This window comes from Micromys minutus (assembly GCF_963924665.1).
Source record: "Micromys minutus genome assembly, chromosome: 12".
Taxonomy (NCBI): Eukaryota; Metazoa; Chordata; class Mammalia; order Rodentia; family Muridae; genus Micromys; species Micromys minutus.
In genome coordinates, this window is record NC_137981.1 from 28,745,083 (window position 1) to 28,754,911 (window position 9,829).

General features: G+C 35.7%; 1 protein-coding gene across 12 annotated transcripts in view; it reads right to left on the bottom strand.

Moving 5' to 3' along the window:
* PBRM1 (polybromo 1) overlaps positions 1–9,115 on the bottom strand; it is a 70,143-nt gene extending 61,028 nt beyond the window's left edge. For 9 of the 12 annotated variants that reach the window (XM_080926605.1, XM_080926601.1, XM_080926604.1 and 6 more), the window contains exons 1-4: positions 9,052–9,115; positions 7,531–7,629; positions 4,232–4,317; positions 2,539–2,630 (exon numbers count right to left, since the gene is read on the bottom strand). In XM_080926605.1, the coding sequence (XP_080782731.1) occupies positions 2,539–2,630; positions 4,232–4,317; positions 7,531–7,602 (250 nt within the window). In that variant the 5' untranslated portion in view covers positions 7,603–7,629; positions 9,052–9,115. Of the gene's footprint in view, positions 1–2,538; positions 2,631–4,231; positions 4,318–7,530; positions 7,630–9,051 lie in introns of those variants that run through there. The other 3 variants (XM_080926598.1, XM_080926597.1, XM_080926606.1) reach the window with 1 other exon arrangement.
* Between the last annotated feature and the right edge of the window lie 714 nt (positions 9,116–9,829).

Consider the following 9,829-nt stretch of genomic DNA (forward strand, 5'->3'; position numbering starts at 1 on the left):
ACAGCTCCAAGTATATATAATAAATACTACCTTGCCACAAGACTAGGAGAAACAGGTCTAACTTATCACAGACTAGAATTTCCAAAAGTGTGAGTTAAGCCAAAATTTTATTGTCTTGTTGAAAAAATAGAAGACCAACACATTTACCACAGTATACATTTAGATTAGGTTGACACTCTCACACATAATTCAGTCTCATATTCGACTTTACCTATTCATCTATAACATCAGAGAAACAATCCCTTAATGAGGAAATGTTCAGGTAGAAGCTAAGTCATAAAAATACCAGAACACAACAAATAGTGATTTTTATAGAAATATAAAACCTATGTTGCTCATTTCTCTAAAAATTTACCTGTACACATATACGGGTGTGTGTACGTGTGCAAGTGCCTTAAGAGACTAGAAAAGGGTTTCTTTTAAAGCTGAGGTTCATCTTAACTTCCTGCTCCTTCAGCTTTACACCCAGAGTGCTCAAATTACATGTACTACCACAGTCAGCTTTATGAGGTACTGGGAACCAAAACCAGGGTTTTATGCCTGTATGGCAAATGCTTCTACCAGCCGAGCTACATGCCTGGTCCCCAGTAAGATTTTTAAACTTCATTTTTTCTTTATTAGTTGGCATCTTTCTTATATTATCAGAAAGATATGGTGTATAATTCTGAAACATTTAAATTTACTGAAATTTATTTCAAGCTCAGTAGATAGTCAATTTTGATAAATGTGAACTTGGGAGAAATATATATTTTGAAGTGTTGAATATATATATCAAGCTTGCTATAGTAAGTTGTTTAAGAAGCACTAGAACATATCAATGTTCAAATTCAAAGAACCTGTGAATATTATCTATGTCATATATAGACATAGAACTTTGCAAATGTTAGTGATAATCTTGACTTCAGAAGATGAAAATTGATTAAGTAGGCATTTAAAAATAATGACAAGGATGTGGGGCTGGAGAGATGGCTCAGTGGTTAAGAGCACTGACTACTCTTCCAGAGGTCCTGAGTTCAATTCTCAGCAACCATATGGTGGCTCACAACCATCTGTGATGAGATCTGATGCCTTCTCCTAGTGTGTCTGAAGAGTGACAAGTGTACTACTCATATATGTAAAATAAATAAATCTAAATTAAGAAAAAAAGAAGGAAAAGGCCACTACAAAGAAAAGAGTCAGGAAGAAAGGATAATAACTACTAAGGCTTTAACTTGAACTTGTAAGAAAGGACTATGAGCCAAGAGATACAGGTGGTTTCTAGAAGCCAGAGAAAACAAGAAAATGACTTTCCTTTATTTAAATGGCCTATCTTGACTCTGAGCTCCACATATCTGAGCTCCACAACTACAAGAAAATATATTTATGTTGCTCTAAGTCAGTAAACTTGTGGTAACTTGCTTCAACAAAATAACACAAAGAAGTCTGTACAAAGGCTATGGATGTTTCTCAGTGCCGGGGCTTTGTCTAGAATGAATGTAGCTCTGGGTTCAATGCCTAGTACACTGCTGGCACCACAGTAAATGAATCTGCTTATTTAGCAATTTGTGAGAGGGGCCCTTTAACTTCCAAGACAGTATTTTCACATTTCCCACAAAGATCCATCTGTTTTGTGGTTGTTGTCTTACGTACTTGGAGCTCTTCTGTTATACCTTCCCAAGGAAACAAACCTTTATGACTATGGCATAACACTTTTATTTATCAGTATCTATACTTGAGAGTTCACTTTATCAGAAGTCAATATAGCTACAGTAACTCTTTACTATTTGGTGATTCGTTTCTTTTTGGTTATTATTTGCTTGATCCATTTTCTTTAAAAACTAAAGTTATTTTTATTTTATGTGTGAGTGCTTTACTTGCACCTAAGTTCAGCATATGCACGCAGTGCCTATGGAAGCCTGAAGAGGGTGCCAGGTCTCTTGGAATTCAAAGGGTTGTTAAGTGCCATGTGGATGATGGAAACTGAACCCATATTATGGTAGAGTCATCTGTCTAGTCTCGGACCTGATACATATTTTTTTCTACTCTTTTATGTTCACATTTCCTGTTTATCCAATTATGTTCATTAACACAAAGCAATTTGCCTTTGACAATTTTACTTACCCAAGATTGCATCAAATGCAACAAAATAACATTTCTTAACCAACCACACCCCCCCCCCCCCAGAGCACCCACCACCAACCAAAGAGTACACATGGAGGGATCCATGGCTCCAGCAACAAATGTAGCAGAAGATGGCCTTATAATGAGGAAAGACCCTTGATCCTGTGAAGGCTGGATACCCCAGTGTAGGGAAACGCCAGGGCAGAGAGATGGGAGGGAGGGAGAGTTGGGGGAGTGGGTAGGTTGGTGGGGAGGCACTCTCACAGACGTAGTGAGAGGGGGATGGGATAGGGGATTCTGGAGGGGAAACCGGAAACGGGATGACATTTGATATGTAAATAAAGAAAATATCCAAAAATCCAAAACCTAAACAACTCCAAGACCAAAAGTCTGTGAAATTTTCCTCAGCCAGAAGAAACACAATCTAAAAATGCCTACCAGCTAAAGCAGCATCCTCTTCACTCTCTGAGCCATATTGAAGTGCCATGGTAATTGCTGACAAGCGACCCCCTTGGACTGCTCTTTTATTACTACAAGGAAAAAATAAGCAATTAGAAGACAGAATGAAGTTATGATTTGCATACCTTAATGAAATAGAAACCGTTAAAACGTGCTAATACTTTCTCAAGAAAACATAATTCTTATTAACTGCCTCCTTAATTTATAATATTCCTCATAGTCTCAGCAAAGAAAAGTGAGATTTTTGTTCTTCTCAACAAAGAAAAGTTGAGGCTGAAGAGATGGCTCAGCAATTAAGAACACTGGCTGCCCATTCAGAGAACTGAGTGTGATTCCTATCACCCAAAGGACAGCTCACAGTTATCTGTAACTTCAGTGCCAATAGATCTGACACCCTCTCTGGCCTTCACGGGCAGTGCACTCATATGGTACAGACACACATGCAGGCAAAACACTCATATACATAAAATAAAACTTTAAACAAGAGAAAACGGTAGCAGAGAGATGGAGTAGAGTACTACAGTTTGTTTTTCACTTAAATGAGGTACATTACTCCATATTTTATGCAGAGTAAAGATTTCATTATTCTCTTCTAAAACGCTCATGTTTTACAGTAACAAGTTCTATTATGAATACAATATTTATTTAGTATAAACAAGTATTTGATACCATGTTATTTGTAACATTAAACACTACTCAAAAATGCTTACGTGTTTTTTGTGAGGAGAGGAACCTTAACTTACTTGTGGTTACTTCTGTGACGGGACCTGGCTATGTGACCCAGACTAGCCTTGTACTACATCTTCCTGCCTCAGTTTTTCAAGTGCTGGAATTATGGGTATATGTCACTATGCCCAACTCGTGCCTCAACCTTTTTAAGTAAAGTATTTGACTTGTCCTTCTTAAAATCTAGAGGTAATACTTTAAGACAGCCTCTGGTTAGCATGCCTATTGTCATGAGCATGAATCAGCTTTCAGACTACCCTCTTACTCTCACCGGTAACACTTGCTAGTGGGGTTTCTTTCTTCACCAAGGCTGCTTTTATTGTGCGTAGGACCTGTCAGCCTGGCTGCAGCCAAATTTGATGCAGTCCTATCCAAAGATAAAATAAAAAAAAAAAACCCTCATAGACTGAATAACGAATAATCAGAATGTTGGGGGGGGGGGGTCTATTTTCTGATAAGAGAAGTAATGCAGTATTTCTGAGCATCTATTATGCAGCAAGTTCTGTGTGAAGATCTGGGGACACTTAAGAGATGGGCAGGACTAGTCTTCATGAGCTATGTTTACTGCAAAGTCAGAAGACACCTTTTTAAAACAAAGCACTCAATTTGAAAGCACTCAATGTTCTCATTTCATTAATGGAATCCCAGAACTAAGAAGACCTGTTCAAAAATAGTCCTAATAAAAGAAAAGCCAGAATGGGACTTGAGATATTCTGACTAAATGTCCTATTGTAAACATAAATACACAGTATTATATTTAATATACAATATATATGTCTATCATCTTTTCAAATAACTTTCTTCAGCTATAATGAAGCAGCTAAGAACACCTGCTGTTTTCAGAATCATACGTCAACTGTAAATTAATCTTATTTTCTAGTGTATTAATTTTACTAGCTAAAAGTTCAGCACATAGGCACAAGGATCTTAGATATCTTAAACTTACCTTATTCGAAGACTTGATTTAGTCATTTCATGATGTTCAATTTCCGCCTTTTTCATATAAAAGATTTTTTTAATAGAATTGGCATCCTAGCAAGATAAAATTACTTTGCTTAGAAAAAGACTCAGAAGATAGCTCAGTGGGTAGAAGCACTTTTCACCAAGTCTGATAACCCGAGTTCAATCACTAAAACCCATATGGTGGAGAGAGACATGATTCTCTTACCTCCACATATTTAGGTCTACACACACCCAAAATGAATGAACAAACAAACAAGCAAAAGATAGATAGATAAATAAATAAATAAATAAATAAATAAATAAATAAATAAATAAATAAATAAAATGGTGCAAGAAAAAAGAGTGAACAATATCCTGACTCATGCTGGCTTTCATGTCGTTCTTTCATTTGGAGCAGATTTCTGCTCATTAGCCATAAACCTGCATCCCTAAATACCTTCCCAGAAACTTCCAAATTATCTTCAAAAGTTATTACTAATTAAGTTCAAGGTTAAAAGGCTGCTGGTTCTTTTATAATTTGGCAATTAAGGGGCACACTAGATTTAATGGCAAAAAATAATGAATTCTATTTATATAAAATTATCTAAAACTGCAAACAAAGATTTAATTCTTCAATTTTAAAAAATGCACACATATGTATTTGCTTAAATTAATAGTAACTTATCACATTAGATCCAAAGTTTCCTTTGCTTTAGACTTAGTTCAGGTTGACTCTCTGTTGAGAAGCAGACCCATGTTCTTGGGAGCTTACTCTCCTTTTACTAAGCACATTATCTTTGTAATAATATTCTCAATAAGCTCCAATTTGCTTCATAAAAAATAGATAAAAACAACATAGTTCAGGGAAAATGCAAAAGAAAAGTGACCAGAGATGGGTAACTTGTAAACACTGCTTGCTACTCTCTTGATTGAGAAAGCAAGCCATACAAAAATCACACAAACCAAGAGGTTCAGATTTTCATGTTTATTTTAGAGACACCCAGGAAGGGCTGGAGAGATGGCTTAGCAGTTAAGAGCACTGGATGTGCTTACAAAGAACATGGGTTTGATTCCCAGCACCCATGTGGCAGTTCATTAACTATTTGTATGTAACTCCAGTTCCAGAGGTCTGAACTTCCCAGGCATGGTAGACACATGGTGTAAATACACTCAGGCAAAACACACTTATAAAATAAAATAATAAAAGAAAACAATGTTACAGATACTACCTCCCTTACATAGCACACTGGGGAGCTTGGAGGGGTGACATTTGTGAAACTGCCTGGGCCATGGGGGTTATACATATCTGAAAAGCCATTAAGTAGCTGAAAGATGTAACTTTAAAGAAGCAATGTGTAGCATCCCTGCAGTATGATGGTGGAACCAGGAACTATGCCCAGACCAAATACTGTGGCACAAGATGAATAACACCACAAAACATGCTGAATTTTTGCTGCACATGATTAAAAATAAGAGAGCAATGCTGAACTACAAGTTTAGATATAGAGTCTGTAGTCATTAAACAAATCTAGGTGAACACAGCACCCCAGATGTGTTGCTGGATTAACAGAGAATGTCTGTGGTGGATTAACTCATATCTGAGCTTCCCCTGCCACACTGTGATGATCCTCACTGGACAGAACCAAAAACTATTCCTACAGAGGGACTGTACAAAGAAAAAGATATTCCAGACAAAATTAAAACGTATGGCACAGGAGTAAGTTCAGCACCAAATAAATGTAAAGAAAAGTTTAATAAGTATCAACATCAATTTTCAATATTTTGGCCTGTATTCAGAAAATTTAATGAATTTACTAGCAAAAGACTTTCTGAGTACCCTTTCCTCAATTCTCAATGATTAATCAAAGACATTTCTACAAGCAACTAGTCATTATTAGACCAGAAAGTGTCCAGGGGACACCTGCAAAGCAACCAGTTATTTTATATTATGTACACTGCAAAGGATGCTTTTTGTATTTACTTTTAAGTGTAAGGACTAAATACTTACAAAAAAACTGTATGTTTAAATGAACAGAAGACAATTGTGAATATAGAAATAAACATTTGTATCTATGGCTAACTGATTTTCAATAAGGATGCCAACATGATTCAAGAAATAATAACTTTTAAAGTAGTGTTGGGAGAACAACCCATGTAAAATAACGTATTTGGATTACTACTTAACATATACAAAAACTAATTCAACTTGGATTCAAGATCTAAATGTAAGACCTAAACCTATAAAATTCTTAGAAGAAAATATAGGTGGAAATATTTTTAATAATAATTTTTTTGCTATGATAGCTGAAAATTTAAGCACATAAAAAGGTAGGTAAACTAGAATTCTTCAAAATTAATAAAATAATTTCAAAATAAATTACTGTGAAGTAAGAAGACAAGAGAATGAGAGACTGTATTTTAAAAGTCAACTGATAAGGATATGATATCATCAGTATATAAGTAATTATTAAAATGACAATGAAAAGAGAAGTAACCTAATTTAAACATGGGCTAAGGATCAAAATAGGCATCTCACCAAAGAGGACAGTATCATACACAAATAGCCACTATGCACATAAAAAGATGTTCGACATTATTAACTATAGTAATGAAAGGCAAATTAAAACTGTAACATACTGTGACATTCCCTAGGATGGCCACAATAAAAACAAAACTAAAAAGCAGGTATTTGGTGACAAGGAAGACAAATTGCAACATTATTTGACTGCTGGTGGGAATATAAAATGCTATGGTTACTCTGGAAGATTTTGCCAATTCCTCAGTAAGATAAAATACATAGTTAATGTATGCCCAAGCAATTATATTCCTAAGAATATACTCAAATAATATGAAAATGTATGTCCACAAAAGACCTTATATATGTGAAGGTTCCTAATAGTATGTTCATAAGAGCTAAAAATGAAGACAACTAGAATGTGTAATAACTGATTTAAAAAACACATGGTGACATCCTTAAGATATACTATTAATGAGAAGAAAAAAAGAAGGCCAAGTACATACAAATTTTAAAACAGTATGCTATACAAATCCATGTTATATGATGCCATTTATAAGAAATTTTCAGAATAGACAAATGTAGAGACAGAGAACTAGATGTGTGTTGTCTAGGGCTTGGGAAGTTGTAGGGAAATGGAAAGTGACTGGTGTAATGGCTACACAACTCTGTGAATACTAAACTGCCATGTCCTCTATTTTAACAAATGGAATTTAAGATTCTAAGAAACATTGGCCCTAAACTAGTTTTTACACTCACTGATGAAAACAACAATAACAAAAACTAACCTTGAATACTTGAGACCCAGGCTCATTATATGTTTTGGCATTTTTTGCTAGAAGATCTATATCTTTGGCCATTGCGTGTATACTTTTGTAGTTTCCATTCTAGAGTAAACAATAAACAGCAATTCTTCTTAGTAAGAGTTAGTCAATATAACCGTTATAGAAAAAGACTAAGCATTTTAAAGCATCATTATAGTCTAAATTATCACTGGAAAGTACACTTGTGAACAACACCTAAAGGTATTTTCCTTTTTACAGATAATTACTAGTACTTATTTACAGGTATATTTTGTAACACGTAAAAATCCAGAATCTGGTATTATTTTCATAAAACAACTTACAATTTTTAAAAAAATCAAGTAAGGTAATTTTTATTTAGCTAAACAATAAATGCTACATGGATATTGACTCGTTAAAGTAGACTTAGCAGGGTAAAGTAGCACTTTATTTAAAAGACCACCGAGGTAAGTACAAAATCAGTTCTACTGTGTGCCTGAGCACATTAAAGCTCAGTCAGTCCAAAATAATGCAAGGATACTCATATAACTGCTTCAAATTTACAAAACAAAGGAACATATACACCAGCTGAGAAGTGCATATGACTAATGACTGGTACTCAGAAATAAACAAGGTACGATCCAAGGAAGGGAGAAATAAGATTAAGTGCAGCGAGAATGAGAAGAGTAGCCTATATACACACATATATATATAGCACAGGCTGCACAAACAAGAAAAAGATGAATGAGGCAGAATTGAGACAGCCAGACAAAGAATAGCTAGTGGGCAAGGCAGTATTTGAACATCCATCTTATTGGAAGGACTCTTAAGAGACGATGGGTAGGACCATGAGACCGAACACTGGCAGATGGTTGCTTTGCCAACACTTTAGCTGCAAGGCAAAGGAAAATAACCATAGGCCAGCTAATTCACAATTTAGAGCCCAAGTGATCAAAGTCAAGAATACCCCAGTATTCATCTCTACTTCTGTGAAGAAGTTTAGCAACAGGCCAGAAAGCTACCCTGGTTAGCAAACAACAGTAGAAATGGCAAATTACCAGAGAAAGTTGTACATAATCTCAAGTGTTTCCTACAACTCTTGAGTTCTGCCTGTTTTCCAGGGAGTATTTAGAAAGAAAGGAGACATATAGACCAGGTAAAGAGCATATAGACAAGTACCTGTTTTCATTAAACTTATACTTAAATATCCTAAGAAGCTTTCATTCTAAGATATCCTACAGCTATTTAAATGTGGGTTATTGTCACTGTGCCTTTCACAATCAGAACTGTCTATAATCAGCCCCACTTACGTAGCTATTTATCTATCCATTCATTTTTTTTTTTTTTTTTTGGCAAGAGATTGAACCTAAGATCTTGAACTTAAGCTATACTCTTATCCTAAAATACAATAAAAAAACTACAACTAGAAGAAAAGAATTATCTACTACTTTAATTCTAAAAGCTCCTAAGAAAGTACATAAGTCAATCCACTCTAAACCACATGATTACAGATGTCCACCTTCATACCTGTATCCTCTGAGCAATGGTCTTGAGATCTATAGGCTCCTTAATTATTGCATAATAGTCTGGATATTGCTGGAAGACAAAAGCAGGTATGCTCAATAAGCTAAAGTGCCCAGTTACAAGGTCAGTCTGTTCTTCAACCAGCAAACTGAGAAACTTTATGAAATCCATTGCTAAAGTACATTGTTATATTCAAAGCAAAAAGAATGTGATTTTTTTTTTCGTTTCTTTTTCAGGGAAAGAAGAGACCAGGTCTCATTATACATTTCATGCTAGCTTTAAACTTAAAAAGATGTATTCATTTTAAATCCCAATTATCACCCCCCAGCACCCTCTCATACATATCCTTCGTTCAGAGAAGAGGGAGCCCCTCTGAGTATCTCTCCCACCCCTACATATCAAGTCACTGCCGAATTGCACTTGCAGATGCATCCTCTCCCACTAAGGCCAGACAAGGGGGCCCAGTTAGGGGAAAAGGATACACAGACATACAATGGGTTCAGGGACAGCCCCTGCTCCAGTTGCTGGGGACCAGTATGAAGACCAAGCTGCACATCTGCTATATATATGTATGGGGAGGGGGGTCAGTTCAGTCCCTGCTCACTCTTTGGTTAGTGGTTCAGTCTCTGGGAGCATCCAGGTTAGTTAACTATTTAGCCTCAAACTATTAAAACTGCCTCAGCTTCCCACTTGGCTGGAATTTTAGGAACACACCACTTGACACAGTTCTTTAGGTCAAAGTGAACTCAAACTAGTCATATTTGCAACACAACACTGGCAT